Raw genomic sequence first — 16,683 nt, 5'->3', positions numbered from 1 at the left:
AATTTAGATATGCTATAAATTTAAGAGGTTGCCATGGCCACGGCGCGCTCATTGGCCGCCGGGCGCGCTACGTGCGTCTTCACGTCACCAAATCTGAATAAGGATGCGCGAATTAGTCAGCGGCCAGACAAAGATGAGGATGCGGACGGCATGAAAGTGGAGAAAAGTAGCAGACACTCCGGCACCCGGGGAAACAGCTCGCGAGGTGGGGAGAGAGCCGCCGCCACTACCACCGCTGCTGAGCACTGGGGGGACGCTTAGAGATCCGGGAAGCGCGGAGCGCAGGTCTAGGGGATGAGGCTGTGAAACGCCACCACCGTCCCCCCTCTCCCAGACACCGAGAGCTCACTGCCCCCCCCCGACCCCCTTCAGCTTGAGGATTGACTCTCTGGCGTCTTGGCTGCCCGTTCAACCGGCCTGGGGTAGCGGCGCCCGGGACTCGCGGCCGCCCGGTAGCGGCGGGCGCATCGGGCCGGGCCGGGCCGGGGGACACACGCTCTTGCAGCGAGAACCGCAAACGCCTGGATTCCCGGGCCGAGAGGGCAGCGGGGGGGAGCGGCTGGCTTTCCCTGGCCCTAGGGTCATGATGGTGCATTGTGCCGGCTGCGAGCGGCCCATCCTGGACCGGTTTCTGCTCAACGTCCTGGACCGCGCGTGGCACATCAAGTGTGTTCAGTGTTGCGAGTGCAAATGTAACCTCACCGAGAAGTGTTTCTCGAGGGAAGGGAAACTCTATTGCAAGAACGACTTCTTCAGGTGAGTGGCTCCCACACCGGCTCCCCGGCCCTGGCCTCCACTTCTTCCCCTCCTCTTGTCTCCCCTCTTCTCCCCCAGCCTGAGAACTGAGAGAAGTCGTATAGAGAGCGTTCTAGAGAGGCTGAGGCGAATGGGGGCGGAGATCCAGGGGCCTGGCTTAGGGGCTTCTATGTCTACACACACACACACACAACACACACACACACACACACACACACACACACACACACACACACACACCAGTTCTGTTCCCAATTCAGCCCGGGTGCCTAAATACCCAGGGGCTGGGATAGGGATAACCTTCTCGCAGGTGCCCAGGGCTGCAGAGTCGGGGTAAAGGACCGGAAGCCTTCCTGCTTGCCGGGTCCTCTTGCGACCCGAAGCGACTAGTTCTGACCCCAGAAGACCCCAGCCCCGCCCCCCAACACACAAACACACCAGGATTGCTGAGGCGGAGGGAGCGAAGCCCAGGGAATTCAGAGATCTGAGGGGAGTGCGAAGATAGGGGAACCTAACAAACTTTTCTTGTCACCCTCCCTTCCTCGGATCAGCACAGATGATCACAGGCTGGCCAGGCCTGCCTGGGACTGTTTAGAGAGCTGGGTTCTCCTGTGGAAACATCCTGCCCATGATGGGGTTAACTCGGACCCGAAGAGAAAGGGGGTGCCCGTTGAGAGCTGGCCCTGGCCAGAGCCCGGGAACCGACTTAAAGCCAGTGAGCCCCATAGAGTGGGGATTCGGAAAACACAGAAGCGCGCCGAGGCCCAGAAGGGGACTGGGGGCTGGGGGAGTGGGAAGAACTGGTCAAGTAGCTCTCCAGGGTCCAGGTGTGTGGGGATGGGGAGGGGAGTGCTTTTCTTTTTCGTTTCGAAGTTGTTTGGTGGGGTTGGATTTTTAAAAACTGTTCCTACCTTTCCCTTTCTTGAAAAACCCTGTTAGGGTGGTCAGGAGATAGGGGCTAAAGAAGGCTTTGTGTGGGGCAGCCCGAAAGGCAGCGGCCTGGGGTAGACAGTGAGAGACAGATCCCAGAAAGAGTCAGAGAGCCAAGCCCCTCAGGCCCAACGAAGGTGAATTTCAATAGGTGAAAAGCCAGGCTCAGCTTTACACATGTAAACTACTCCTAATAGGCGCTAGCTGCCCGGCCCCCCTCGAGTTGTGGTGCTTTCAAAGCCTCTAATGATTTTGGATAAGGCGAAGATGAGTCAATTATACTTCAGGATAAGAACGAAAATGACTTATGGGGCCTAATGTGTTCACTGCATCAACGTCACCCAAATTCTCCCTGTTTGGGAGAGTCAGACCATTTCTGTGTTCCTGTGTGTATGTGTGTGCTTTTGTGTTCGTATGAATATGGGACTGTGTGTCTTTGAGTATGTCAGTGTATCTTTGGGTATTGGCCTGCTTCTCTGCCTCTGTATGTGCCCACGGAAGTGTGCGCATGTTAGTGGGTCTACCTGTATGTGTGTCTGTTAGTACCTGTGGGTATGCATGTCTTTGTGTGTGCTGGTGTATCCATGTGTGTGCCTATTAGTTTGTGTGTTGGTGTCTGTGTGCTACTATTTGTGTTCATGTCTCTGTGTATCTCTGTGTTTATATGGGTGCTAATGTGTATGTCTGTGTGGCTTTAGTGTGTGAGCTCGACTTTGTGTGTACTTCCCATCAAAGGGGGGGGGAACCTTGCCTTCACCTCCCATCTCACTCCTGAATTTGTCACTGGCCATCACAAACCCTGAGTTCCTTCTCTTCTTTGGGGGTAGCAAATCGTTCCCCCATCGGGCAGCCCAAATGAAAAGACTGGGGAATTCCCTAAAATTAACTAGCGCTCTTGGGAGAGGGTAAGAATTGTCCTCAATTCCTTGGCAACAAGAAGCCAGTTTTGTAATCCCAAGGACACCGGGCTTCTCGATATTATATTCTCCCCGCCCTTTTCCTGGTCTCCTATCCCGCCGGGAAAGGGGACCGCTTGAAGCCCACAGACTGCCCAGTAGCTCACGGAAAAACTGATCGAAGTAGATCTGAACCCCGGGAAATGGGTCCTGAGGGAAGTAAAGACCCCAAGTCTGTGCCTTCCACTGCCATCTATCAGTTGCAGCCGGTCCGGGGAATAAGGCTTTAGAAAGCTCTTTCCCAGGGGTGGGCAGCATCCCGCCTTAGCCGAACCCCTGACATCCTTTTTTTCATTTGCCTCCAAAAAATCCACCTCCTGCTGCTCCAATACCTGGGCCCCTCTCCCCACTCTCCTCATCCCCCTTAGAATCCAACCTTCTCTCCCCAAGCCTGTACCAACGCCTGGGCCCCTGGGCTTCAGGGTCTGCAGGATAGCAGCCCGGGTTAGAGTGATTGTAAGGGAAAGAAATCTGATCTTACCCTTTCTCCCGCCCCATCTTCGTTATTATTTTAATAGGGAACCAGTTTGGGAGTCTGTTTTTTGCCCAGTAAGATTTTCTACGACCTTGTTATTAATTCCGATGAATAAATAAAATTGTGATTAATAGATAAGCATTAACCGCAATATTAGAAAGCTCCTGCAGTTGCCTCCGGCCTCCCACCCCAGGCGGGAGAGGAAACCGAGAGTTCGGGATAGGAAAGAAGGAGGCTGGAGGGTGGGGATCTGGAGGAGGGGTGAAGGGTTTAGGTAGTGTTGGCAAGGACATGCAAGGCTATAAGGGTGGTAGGCACAGTCCGGGGCTGGAGTTGGGGTGCCCGGCTCCACCCTGACCTTAACGCTTCTCTCCCTCTCCACTTTTCTCTCCCTGTTCTTTCCTCAGGCGGTTTGGCACCAAATGTGCTGGGTGTGCGCAAGGCATCTCTCCCAGCGACCTGGTTCGGAAGGCCCGAAGCAAAGTATTTCACCTCAATTGCTTCACCTGCATGGTCTGCAACAAGCAACTGTCCACGGGAGAGGAACTCTATATAATAGATGAGAACAAATTTGTTTGCAAAGAGGACTATTTGAACTCGCCCAGTGTCAAGGAAGGCAGCCTCAACTCAGGTACCCGGAGCCCGCCCGAGGCCCGTGGCTGGTGCGCGAGGCTCTGGGGACTGGACTGGACGGACCCAGGCCTGCGTGCTCCCGCTGCAGCCACAGCCTCCGCCCAAACCTCAGCCTGGGCGCATCTGGGCGTTGGGGCGTCGGGGCGGGAAGGTGGGAGGCTGGGGGGTGGGGACAGATCTCATTCCTGCTCCGGCTCAGGGCTCTGTAGTGGGCGGGATCACGGGGCTCTGGATTTGTACCTGGGAAAAGCATTTAGATCGAGGGAAGCAAGGGGGAGGGAGAGAAGGGGAATGGACTGTGTGAAGGGGTGTGAGGAAGTGCTGAAACTGGAGATGGGTGGGGAGAGGGAACATTTGGCCTTCTGCCTGCCCTCTGTCCCACGTGACCACAACTGGCCGTGGAATGAGTCCTGTCCCCACACTGCACTGCATAAAATGGTGGCGCCTACAGGTCTTAGCACTGGCCCTCCTCCCCCTTGCCTTTACCCCTATGATGCCTCTCCCACTCTGAAGATGGAACCCAGATTGTCCGAACGAATTTTTTTCCTGACAGAAGGGAATGTCTTCCACATACCGGGTCAAGGCGAGGGCCCCAGGCTCCACCTGTCCTGCCTTTCAATTGCCCAAGGTGCCAGGGACCAGAGAGGGGTGGGGGTAAGAAGAGAGGAATAGGGAGAGGCCGGGGACTTCAGAGAAATCCACAGCAGACGCCCTCCCCAATCCCATGCCCTCTCTTCCCCATTCCCAGCGCTGACAGTCCTCTCCTCTAGGTAGTCGGAATTGCCCTAATCCCCCTTTTAGAAAAAAGAAGAGCGGGGACGCAGGAGGTTCTCAGCCCCGACCCTCTAGAACTGAGCTCCCGCAGTATTCCCCGCTCCCGCTCACCTTTGTACCCTATTGCCCTTCCCCTACAGTGTCATCCTGCACGGACCGAAGTTTGTCCCCAGACCTGCAGGACCCTCTCCAGGACGACCCCAAAGAGACCGACAACTCAACGTCGTCCGACAAGGAAACCACAAACAACGAGAACGAGGAGCAGAACTCCGGCACCAAGAGGCGGGGGCCGCGCACCACCATTAAGGCCAAGCAGCTGGAAACGCTCAAGGCCGCCTTCGCCGCCACTCCCAAGCCCACGCGCCACATCCGCGAGCAGCTGGCGCAAGAGACGGGCCTCAACATGCGGGTCATCCAGGTAGGGAGCCATTAACCCCCAACCCGGCCCCTTGGAAAAACCTGGGACGGCCTTCAGCTGCTCCCGCAACGCCGCCGCCTTCCTCCCTCTTTTGTCCCTAGCTGGCTGTGGTTCTCCCTACCACTCAATCTCTTTCTCTTTTCTCTTTAAGTTTTCCTTTCCCCTCGTCTGTTTTCTTCTTTTCTCTAGCTCTGCCTTCCTTTCTTCACCTTTCCCTCTTTGCTGCTCTCATTATCCCTCTCCCCTTCTCTCCTTTTCCTCACATCTCCTTCCCTCTTCCTTCTCTCTTTTTCTTCCCCTTTCTTTTCCTCTTTTCTCCTTTCTCGTTCTTTTTTTTTCCGCTTCCTGTTCTTTCTTCTCTTCTACCTGTAATGTTTCCACTGAAAGCCCCCTGATGTGACAATTTAGGAGTCTTGGCCTCTAATCCTGGCTCACGCTCTCTGCATATGCCCTTGGGCAAGTAATTTCCCTTCTCTAGAACTTAGTTTCCTGCCCTAGAAGAAGGAAACAATAACTCTTTGGGGCTTTGCTTGCCCGGGTGGTTGTGAGAGAAAATGTTTCAAAAACCTTGAAGTGGTATGTGAGTTATTAATAGCAGTATCGGATGATATGAGTTAATGGATAGGAAAGCTGTCTGCCAAGCCTTACACAAAAGGAAGAGGCTGTTGAGAAAAACCCTTTTCTCATTCTCTAAACTCCCTCTCCCCTCTGCCTCCAAAGTTCCCCTTCATCTCCTCCCTTTGATGGCTAAGAAGGAACCCGGGAGCCCTTCGGTTCATTCCCAGCGTCTTCTCTGGTCTCTTCCCTCCTCCTCTCGGAGCCTCACACAAGCTGCCCCCTTTTTGAGAATCCCAATCACTGTCCCCAGTCAAGGCACTGAAATCACAGCTGGAAGTAGGCTCAGTACTGACCACAGGGAAAGGAAGGAGGAGTCCAGGCCTGGGCTGGGCTTTTCTCCCATAATCGGGAAAAGCAAAGGCAGGAAAGATGAATCCAGGTCAGAGTCGGTCAAAGTTGGATCCTATTAGGAACAAGGTCAGGGCAAGTCTCCACTCCTCCCTTCGACTCCCCTCCTCTCCAAGGACCCAATAGATCTTCGGGGAGGGGGGTAATACTGCGTTTGCCTAAGGCAAAGGAAGGGGGTAGAAGGGAAGAGGGAAAGAGAGGAAGGAAGAGGGAAGAAGTTGAAGGAAGAAGAGGAAAGGGAAAGGAGTAGAGGGGGGAGGAGGGAGACCTGAGTAGAAGGGGGGAAAGTAGGAAGAGGGGAAATGGGAATAGAGGAAGAAGTAGGGGAAGGAAAAGGAGGTCCCTGGGAGTGCTTAGATACTTATGTATGATGAATGTGTGGTATCTGCTGGGGCTGTGCAGAGGAGTTCAGGCATAAGAGAGGAAGTTGGTACTTTGGCTATGATGAGCAGATCTGCTTCTTTGGGAGGCTGCCTTCTTCTGCTAGTGTCCAAGGACACATTCCCAGGATTCTTCCCTCTCCTCCTCAGAGCCTTGGACTATTACAGTGATAGGATGTCAGAACTGAGAAGGACCTGGAAACACGAGAAGAAACCTTAGAATATACAATATTAAAGCCAGGAGGGACCTTCAAACAGAACGTGAGAAAAAGAAAGAGTCTTTAAAACAAAATTCAGTGCTGGAAGAGACCTTAGATTCAAAGAGCCCTCATTTTCGAGAGGAGAAAATTAAGGCCCAGAGAGGGCAAGAGACTTTCCCAGGATCACACAGCAAAGTCAGATCTAGAATCTAGGTCTCCTCAGTTCCAAGCTCTTCGCTCTTCCTATTATCCAAAAGAGTGAGGACAAGGTCGTTTCTCCGATGAGCCTGGAGAGAGAGGAAGGGGGTTGGGAGACTGTGGGGCGGGGGAGAGGAGGTACAAATAATTAGGTTATCTCTCAGGTCGAGAGCCCCTTTGAGATCGAGAAAGAGAACAAGAAAAGGGGAGGGGGAATGAAGAATGAAACAGACAAGACAAATAAAAGAGAAAGGACAGACAGGGCAAGGAGGAAGGGGAGGAAGAATCTTTGTTGTTAACACCTCTGACTCTTGTCTTTATGAAGACGTCTGAGGCTGAGGCTGGGGGCCGTAAGAAGTCGACTTCATTATCAATCTCCCCACGGATTTGCGAAATCTTTCACTCTTGGTTGGTTCGAAGAGTTAACTCTGAACTTTCCCTCCCTTCACCAGCTCTGACTTTAATCCGCCCTCTTCCCCCATTCCCTCACCCTCTTCCCTGGTGGAAGGAGACCGGACTATAGGGAAGGGGGGGGGGGGAGGAAGAGGAATGTCATTAGAGTTTTTCCTCTCTCGTGGTGGTGGGGGGGGTGGAGACGCGACAGGAAAGAGATCCCACTTTGGCGGTATTTTGAGGAGATAAGGAAATCAAACGGGAAAACTAGTCTCCTCAATGCTGTCCCCCCCCAAAGTGGAAGCCCAGGCCTCCTAATAGTACTGTACTTCCTGAGTCTGCCCCTCGGTCTTGATGTTCCCAAAGAGGCCCAACCTTAGGGTTCTGCTCACTGCTTCCCCCACCTTCCATCCCCAGGTCTGGTTCCAGAACCGGCGGTCCAAGGAGCGCAGGATGAAACAGCTGAGCGCTCTTGGTGCGCGGAGACACGCTTTCTTCAGGAGTCCTCGGCGCATGCGTCCACTTGGTGGCCGGCTGGATGAGTCGGAGATGCTGGGGTCCACCCCCTACACTTACTATGGAGGTAAGGAGCGATCGGTGGAGTTCTTTCTGCCTCGCGTCCCAGCGCCCGGGCCCCTAGAGTACTCCCCGTAGCCACCCAGGAGCCCAGAGACGTGCCTACACCTCCGGAGAGACTCCTCTTAGAAATTCACTAGCTCCCAGCTAGGGGCACTCCTGCCCAGGGCATCTGTCCCCAACTGTGCGTGCAGGCTCACACTCACCAACGCCCAAGTACCAGAGACTGGGCTTGCTCACAATTCCAGGCCGATATGGGCGCTCTGCAGAAATCTGGTTAGGCTGCTCTGGGCGCCGTACAGCCAGGGCCCCTGACTCACTCCTCAACACTTCAGTGGACATGGAGGCACCCCTCCTCCACGGCCACGAGCAACCCCGTCTCCCCTTCCCCATCCGTCTTCTGCGTGCTGTAAAGTTTGAGTAGTTGACTTTATCTTCAGTTAGTTTTGCCTTTGTACATCGTGCGTTTCCATTTAAAAGAAAAACTCTATCCAAGGGAATTGAGTATGTAAAAATCTATTGCTTTAAATGTTTGATGAATGTATGGACAGAGCAGTCTCAAATGAGAGAGGAGCTATAGGAGACAGAGAAAGAGATAGAGACATTCACAGGTCAGACAGAAAAAGTGATAGAGAGACAGAGACAGAGAGGAGACGAGAAAAAGAAGAAACGGGGAGACTAAAAAGATAAAGACAGAGGAAGAGACAGATTTTTAAAACGTTAGTTATAGTGTCTTGAGTTTCTTTTCCTGAAAAGAGCTATGGGGGGGAGGGGAGAGTAGAAACCTTGAGAGGTGTCTTGCCCAATGCCCTTGAGCCCATCCATAGGCCTGGCCAGCAGACAATCAAAGGACAGTAATGAACCCTCCCTGGGGGTGGAGTGCAAGCCAAAGGATGCTGCTTTGGCATACCGGGTGTAAAGACGATTGTTCTCCTAGACCCTTCCAATTGTTAGAGCTTCCGTTGCTGGGTTGAAGCAAACAGTGTCCCTGGAGAGAGGACAGTGACTCCAAGAGGCAGGTCCATGTTAGCTCATACCCAGTTTAACACAGAGACAAGATAGGGCTTCCTCTTGACCTGGAGCTCCTCCCTTCCCCCCCCCCAAAAATACTGCAGTCTGGGGAGTTGTATTTCAGAGTTTTTGCCTAGACTCAAAGATAACTGGAGAGAATTTACAAATAATGCTTTCACACTGCTGGGTTTGGGAAATATTCATTCTCCATCCCTACTGGTTTCCAGGAAGACTCAGCTCTTCTTCCATTCACCTGTCCCCTAACTCTGGGCCCCAGGGCTCCAGGGGAATTTGCCATGCTCCCCTGCCTTCTGGCTCTGGGACATAGCTAAGCCTAAGTCAGGCAGCTGCCTGGGGCACAGGGCACAGAGGGGGACCACAATGAGGGACATTTTTTAAATGTAAATTCAAGGCAGTTTTTAATGTTTATATTTTATAAATGTTTTAGTCCCCCCAAAATCTAGCTCTCTGAGACCTAGAAGAAATAATTCTAATAGGTCAAGGGGTGTGGTAAGCTGATTCCAGCTTAATACAAAACCTGGGTAGAAGGTTGAATGAAATAACTTCTTAAATCTCTTCTAAGAGATTCTGTGTTCCTCTGCTAGTACAGTCATACACAGGGGGTGCCATTTGCAGACATTTTGAAGCCAAATTAAGGCTTCTTAGAGCCTCTAGGGTCAGCCCCAACAGACTGATTCTGTGGATGTGTTAAGGGTTAGGAGGAAGTGATGGTGAATGTACTTTTGGGAGGAGTGGAAGAGAGCTGGGAAAGAAGATCATCTGCCTCCCTGGGCATGAAACCCCAGAAGAGTAAAAAGGGGTAAAGCTGGATTCTGTGGTTTTAAATAAAATCAACAGAACAGCAATTTTTGGGAGGAGGGCTTGAGATCATGTATTCCTGGGAGGGTGGAGGGACCATAAAGAGCAAGGCAGATTAGAGATCACGGTGATTAAAGGTGGAAGGAGAAAATAGGGAGGGAAGGGAGGGAGGGAGAGAAAGAGAGAGACAGAGAGTAGAGATGAGACAGAGAGACAGAGACAGAGAGAGACACAGAAACAGAGACAGAGAGAGAGACTTAGCGTCTTCAATATTGTTCTCACTAAGTGGTCACCACCACTTGGCAACATTATCCCACTCTATGCGCCCACACCATGTGAATTCTGTTTGATTTTTAACTAAAAAGTAATTTTGTTAGTTAAGTATAAAGTGATCATTCATACCAGGAACAAATGGGCTGGGTTTGAATAAAATTAATAAATAATATAAGAGAACTTGTTTGTGTGCATGTATATGTTAGTGGTGTGCATATCTGTATACATATGTGTATGTATCTGTTAGCATGTGTATTGTGGTATGTACTTGTATGTTTTGTTTTTGAGGAATCTGTGGTATATGGATAGTTGTGTTTGTATGGAGTGTATGTGTGCATATGTGGAAATTGTATGATGCATATGTGTATTTCTGTGATGTATATGTTTTTATTTATATTGTGTACTGTGTATTTCTATGTCTATTACCTCAATGTTGTGTGTGTGTATATATATACATGTATATTTGTATGTACATTATTTTTGTGTCTGTCCAAAAGTGTACCTGTGATGTGTATCTATTTTATTTGCATATGTGTGATATGTGTATTAGTACGGTAAGACTATGCACATTTCTGTGATATGTATGTGTATGTACATGTCTGTACATTGTGAGGATCGGATGAGGTAGGATCTGTGAGGTGCTTTGCAATAAAAGCACTCCCTGAATGATAAGCATTATTTTAGTTTTAAGTTTGTGTGTACGTGGGTGCAGTGTTCTTGCTCCAAAGAAAAGGGACCGAAACCCTTTGGCGGTAACAATAATGTCATGGCACCAATGTGAGCAGTCGGGAAGGTCCTGCCTAATCCAGTCTTGGCCAAAGTTCCAGTGGGTGGCATCTGGTGACCTCTGGCTCACAGAGGCCTCTCATCCCTTTGCCCCAAAGCTCAGACCTCAGGGGAATAGTGCTCTGACATTCAACTGGATTCTAGAGCACAACCTATTGGCCAAGGGCACCCTGACAGAGAGGCTTCCCAACTAGGGCCTGTTCTATACCTCTAGACCCTGTAAGGTGGGAGGTTTCTAAAGAGTAAGCCTATTATTATTTGTAATAATTTTGATTGACAGATTAAAACAATATCATGAATAATAAGCAATAATGATCTTTCTATAGGTAAATCATTTTATTTCACTAAGCCTCAGTTTCCTCATCTGTAAAATAGGGGGAATAATACTTGTAGTAACTACTTCACAGGATTGTTATGAGTCAAACAAGATATAAATGAAAAATCTCTTTGCAACTTTAAAGGTCTCTATAAATATCAGTAATTAGCACTGATTTGTTCTCACCTTTCTGGGAGTCTACCCTCCCAGGATCCACCTTTACTACTCCCATTTTCCTTCCGGACCTCATGGGTGGAGCCCCGTACGTCACGGCAGAGCTCTGAGTGGGAGCACTCTCGACTTGTTGCTCCACCGGTCAGGTTGCTCTGGGCACCTGCTAGAAGTCTGACCCCTCTGCTGTATGCAACTCACCCTTCCTTCTCCCCTTTACCTTTGTGGGGAGCAAGGGGGAAGGAGAGGGATAGTAAGAATGAAGAAAAGAGAGACAGAAGAGAAACAGTGAAGGAAAGAGAAAGCGAGAGAGGAGAAAAAGCAGTGAGAGAGAAAAAAAGAAAGAAAAAAGAAAGAGGAGAGACAAAGGAGAGAGAAGAGAGTGGGAAGTAGGTTAGATGAAGAGAGAAGGCGAGGGGGAAAGGAGAGAGAGTAGAGAAGAAAGGGGAGACAGAGAAAGACAGGAAAAGACGAGGGAGAGGGAGAGGAGAGGGGGGAAGGGAGGGAAGGAAGGAAGAAAAGGGGAAGAAAGAGAAAGAGAAAGAGACGAGAGACTGAGGCAGGGAGAGGAAAGAGACAGAGAATGGAGATGGGGAGGGGGGAAGAGAAGGGCGAGAGGGGAGAGCCGGAGCTGCGGCCACGCGGGCCGCTCTAATCCGCGCTCCGAGAGATTCCGTCCCAAGCCCCAGCCAAGTTTGGCACCCCGGCAGCACGCAAGAAAGGGCACTTTGTGCCGGAGCTGTCTGTGTGAACAGAAGCCCTGGGCTCCGCGCAGCGCCCCCTCTCCCTCTTGTGTGAGCGCGAACAAAGCGCCAGCTGCAGCCTTTTGTACTTCTTTCAGACGGTATTTGTTCCAATTACCTCCAAACCCTGCCACCATATGGAGGCCGCTAGCCGAGCGCCGGCTCCCCTCAGTAGGCCGGGGACTTGCAAAGTCTCCTCCTCGGCTCCTCGGCTCCCTGCCGCCGCTGCTGCTTGCAGGCAACCGAAGTGCAGGGCCCTGTCCTCTCTTCCTTCCTCCCCAGCGCGGCTCCTCACCTTTGCTGAGGTAGTTCTCCCCCCTCCCCAGAACCTTGGGCCGCCGGCTCCTGGCTTGCTAGGAGAGGCGCTCCATGCGCCTTCGTACTGAACGGCAGGGGGTCCAGAAGGAGGGGGAGAGCCACAGCCGCTGCCGGCGTGGGCGAAAGAACAGCATTCTCTTTCTCCCTGGGCTCCCACCCTCTCTCTCCTCTCTGGGAGACCCACCCGCTGGAGACTGGGTTAGGGGAATGGGGTGAAGGACAGTTCGATTTTCGATTTTTGGATCCTCGAGCAGTCACATTCTTGTGACTGGCGTTCAAAGGGGCCCACAAACGCACACTGCACACCTTTCCGCAGATGTGAGGGAAAAGTAAAGACAGAAGCGTGTTCGTTTTTGTTTTTTAACGTGCCTCTAGAAATTAACATTCAGGGCGATTCCCCGTAGGCTTTAGGCGAAACGCAGATGTCCTTTAGCTGTAAATCCAGCAGCTATAGTGAAGAACCTGGGTCCGAGTGCATATGCCACTAACTTCCTGAACAGCCTAGGGCAAGTACCTTGACTTTTTTCAAGACCTCAGTTTCCCCCTCTGTAAAATAAGAGAGAGGATTAATGATGTCCAAAGAACCTCTCACATCTGACATTCCTTGTTTTAAGGTTGCTTACACTTTTGACATGCTCACGTTCTGTGTTTTAAGACCCGCCAAGATCTGACATTCTATGCTCCAGGTGACCATGCTGCTCTGATACTGTGTTCTAAGGTTTCGTCACCTTCGAACATCCTATACCTGAGATCCCGCCCAGCTCTGACATTTCATGTTCCCAGGGCCCTCCCAATACTAATAACCTGTGTTCCTGACTTTTGAATTGAAGGTTTCCTTCACAAACAATTGGTTTTTCTTTTCGAGTCTGGGACAATTGGGTAAATTTCCAGCCTTTGGGGCAAATCGGGCCCAGGTTAACGGGAAGGGCGGGGAAAGGTCTCAGCGCCTCCCTCATAAACTCCCCCCAACGCAGTCTTTGGACTTCCCCACTTGAGTCCCTCTGGATAATCACTCTGACCCTCCGTGGGCAAGCCTCTCTGCTTGCCACAGTAATGTGGTAATATTAGGAATAACGGCTCCAAAAGTGGAATGGAGGGGCAGGAATGGGGGAGAGTGAAGGGAGTGAGGACTGGTCTTTACTCTTCTTCCAGTTGTCTTTGTCAGTCAGGGCTCATGCCAGTGTGGACTGAGTCCTGTGCCCTTGCCCAGCCCTGGTCTTCTAGGAAAAGACTGAAATGGCTAGGATAAACAGTTCCTCCACTTTCAGATTGGCTCAGAATCTGCTATACCAACTGCAAGGGAGGAGGGAAGAGGGAGGGGATGATGGGGAGAAGGGGACGAAATTTGTGGCATAATCTAGGGCTCCTCCCAGCCAGTGGTAAGAGGGAACCATCTCCTTCCCCCAACTCCTCACTTCCAAAGGCTTGTCTCTGGCCCAGAGATCTCATAGGTTGCTCTCTCTCACCTTTCTAATGATTCTTCTTCTTTCCTACCTCCCTTTCCCTACCCCCACATTTTCCTCCTCTCTATTCCTTCTTTCTATCTCGATATTCCAATCTATCTCCACCTCGTTATTTTTCTCATCCATTTCTATTTGTATCCTTTCATCTTCTCTCCTCTGTGTTCACTTCTTTTCCCCCCTCCTTTTCTTCGGTCCTTACTTGTATCTTTGCTTCCGTTTCTCTGCTTCTACTTATCTCTGTGCACCTGGTCTGTGTCTCTTTTCTCTTTGGTCTTTGCATCTTAATGTTTCTGACCTTCTCTGCGTACCTCTGTTCTACACTCTTATCTCTGCTTTCTATTTCCATCTCTTGGCTTGTCTCTGGCGTTTCCCGTGGATGTATATACCCTACCCTACCACCACCCTTTTTTTTTTTTTTTCAATTTTGACACTCGGTTGGTTTCTGGTGTCTCTGTCTCTCTGGCCTTTTCTGTGTGTCCTTCCTTCCTATCCCTGTTTCTTTTTCTATTTCGTATTTTATTTCTGATGCTCTGTCTCTCCAACCATCTCTGTATTCCTCTACTTCTGATCTCCCCTTTATTCCCTCTATCTCTCGGGCTGTATCTGGTTTCTCTGTGTGAGTGTGTTCCTTACTCCATTCTGTTTCTGATTTGTCTCTGTGTATCTGGCCGTTTGACTGTCTGTGTGTATCTGTCTCCATCTCTGGGCTTATGGCTTGCTTCTGTTCCTCTATGGATCTCTCCCTCCCTGCCCCTCCTTCCCTGGTACCTTCCCCCATCCCCACTGGCCAGATTACCAAGGAGACTATTACGGCCCTGGAGGAAACTATGACTTCTTCCCGCACGCCCCGCCGTCACAGGCTCAGTCGCCCGCGGACTCCAGCTACTTACCGAACTCAGGGCCCGGCTCCACCCCGCTGGGGCCCCTGGAGCCACCCCTCCCGGGGCACCACTCTTCAGAAAACCAAAGGTACACGGATATGATCTCGCACCCGGACACACCGAGCCCTGAGCCTGGCATGACTGGCTCCCTGCACCCCATCCCGGGCGAGGTCTTCACCGGCGGGCCCAGTCCGCCTTTCTCTATGTCCAGCAATAGCGGTTACAGCGGGCCACTGTCACATCCCAACCAGGAGCTGAATGAGGCCGCCGTGTGGTAAAAGTTGCTGGGCCTTTCCCCAGCCCCTTCCCCGCCCAATACACCCGGCTTAGGAACTGCACGGAGCACCCAGACCTCTCCCCACCCCAGGCCCGGCGCCTTTGTGGATCCAGAGTCCTACGCAGCACACACATGCACACACAATTTTTCACTCACGCACAGAATCACAATCTCACACACATACATTCATGAAAGAGCAAGAGCAAACACACATTCATGAAAGAGCAAGAGCACGCGCGCGCACGCGCGCACACACACACACACACACACACACACACACACACACACACACACACACATACCCCTATACCAAAACGCCCAGACCCGGGCCTGTATCCCACTGCCTCCAAACCCAGGCGTTATCGCCAACCGAGCCTCACTCAGTCCTCCCTCAGGTCCACCCTCTAATGTCTGACTCCTCCAAAGGCGGGATAGTACTTGGGGAGAGCCCCATCCATCCCTCACTTGGCCACCCAAGCTGGTTCGAGGTGGCTCTTTCCGGGACCGAGAGCCAGACCACAGTGTTTTTCTCCTCGAGGCTACAAGCAGTTTTCTTGGACCAAAGTCAATCCCACTGGATCAACAGATCTTGAAGCACCTGCGAGACTTAAACCCATGTCCCCCTTTTCTTCTTTTCGTGGAGGGAGGGGAGAGGCAAAGAAATGGAGACGATTTTTTCTTCTCCAATTTCGAAAAGCATTTTTAAAAACTTTTTTCTCCCTCACCTCTCCCTTTCTTTAAAAAAAATGAGAAAGGTGTGTGAGAGAAAGAATGGGGAGGAAAGAAAGATAAAAGAAGCAGTGAGAAGGGAAAGCAGGGGAAAAGACAAGTACGGAGGTAAGGAGAGGTGGAGGAAGAGAGAGGAGAAAGCATAAAGGGGGAAGAAAGAGGACAGGGAGAGAAAGAAGAGAGAGAGAGAGAGAGAGAGAGAGAGAGAGAGAGAGAGAGAGAGAGAGAGAGAGAGAGAGAGAGAGAGAGAGAAAATGAGAGAGACAGAGAATATAAGGGAAAAAACGTGTCTTCGTGTGGACTTGGGTTAGGAAAGAAGAAAACTCAACCTGGAATTTGTCGCCCCCCTGTGGCCTCTCCCCAGACCCCAATTCAGCTTTCCCAACCTCTGACGTGCAGGGGGTTCCCTCTGGGTTAGGGAGACTCCCCTCCCCTGCCCCTTTTGCTTTTGATGTGGAGCCCCATGGGGCAAGACTCAGACACTAGCGCCTGCTCCTGGCTCTGCAGAGTGCAACCAGAGGAGCTTTGGCAAGCTGAGCTGGCCAAGGGCCCTAGGAAGCCAGTGGCCCCTGGCCCTGAGCTGTGTGGGGGAGGTCAGGGCTGTAAGGATGTACAGGATGACACTTTTTTGGAAGTTGAGGGCTTCTAGTTTCCTTATTTTGTATAAAGAAACAAATAAAGTATGTTTTTGTGTTTCCTGCATATTTATTGTACTTTCGTCTTCTGGGGTTTGGACATTTTTATATTTTTAAGAGGGGGGTGGAGAGCAAGGGAGGGGAGACCAGAAAGAGGTTTACCTAAATTTAAGAAAAAACTTTTTTAAAAGAAAAATTAATAATAAAAAAGATCTTTTTCCCTCAGTGTGTTGTGATATTCTTTTCATCTCCCTTACCAGGCCACCTCCTTCTCAGACCTTCTGCAAAGTGAGTAAAATTGTCTTCCTTTTCTATTAACTGCCCTTGTGAATTAGAAACCTTTTTATTCCCCCTTGCCTCTGTCTTAGCTAAAAGCACTTTGGTCAATCATTCCCTTCCCCCCCTCCACACACACACACAGCCTGCCTCAGGAGCCCATAGGGTGCCTCTGAAAATAAAAGCAAGGGCTCAGGGACTCTGCCATCAGTCTCCACTTTACATCCCAGGTAAGTCACATCAGATACTAGTTTCACTGACCATACTAGTGTAATTTCTGAGACAATGTCAGGTTTAAAAAAGGATAACAATGTTAAATGCTTAAATTCA

At 50.9% G+C, this 16,683-nt stretch overlaps 1 protein-coding gene across 1 annotated transcript; it reads left to right on the top strand.

Annotated features, from left to right (window-relative positions):
- The first annotated feature begins 583 nt into the window (after nt 1-583).
- Nucleotides 584-15,640, top strand: LHX5 (LIM homeobox 5). Its single transcript, XM_020978050.2, has 5 exons — nt 584-756; nt 3,525-3,748; nt 4,665-4,942; nt 7,497-7,662; nt 14,347-15,640. Exons 1-5 carry the CDS (start codon nt 584-586, stop codon nt 14,712-14,714), a joined length of 1,209 nt encoding a protein of 402 aa, XP_020833709.1. The 3' UTR covers nt 14,715-15,640.
- Nucleotides 15,641-16,683: the final 1,043 nt, after the last annotated feature.

This window comes from Phascolarctos cinereus, unplaced genomic scaffold, assembly GCF_003287225.1.
Source record: "Phascolarctos cinereus isolate Bilbo 61053 unplaced genomic scaffold, phaCin_HiC Scaffold_4;HRSCAF=312, whole genome shotgun sequence".
Classification (NCBI taxonomy): domain Eukaryota; kingdom Metazoa; phylum Chordata; class Mammalia; order Diprotodontia; family Phascolarctidae; genus Phascolarctos; species Phascolarctos cinereus.
This window is presented reverse-complemented; position numbering and strand designations above follow the sequence as displayed.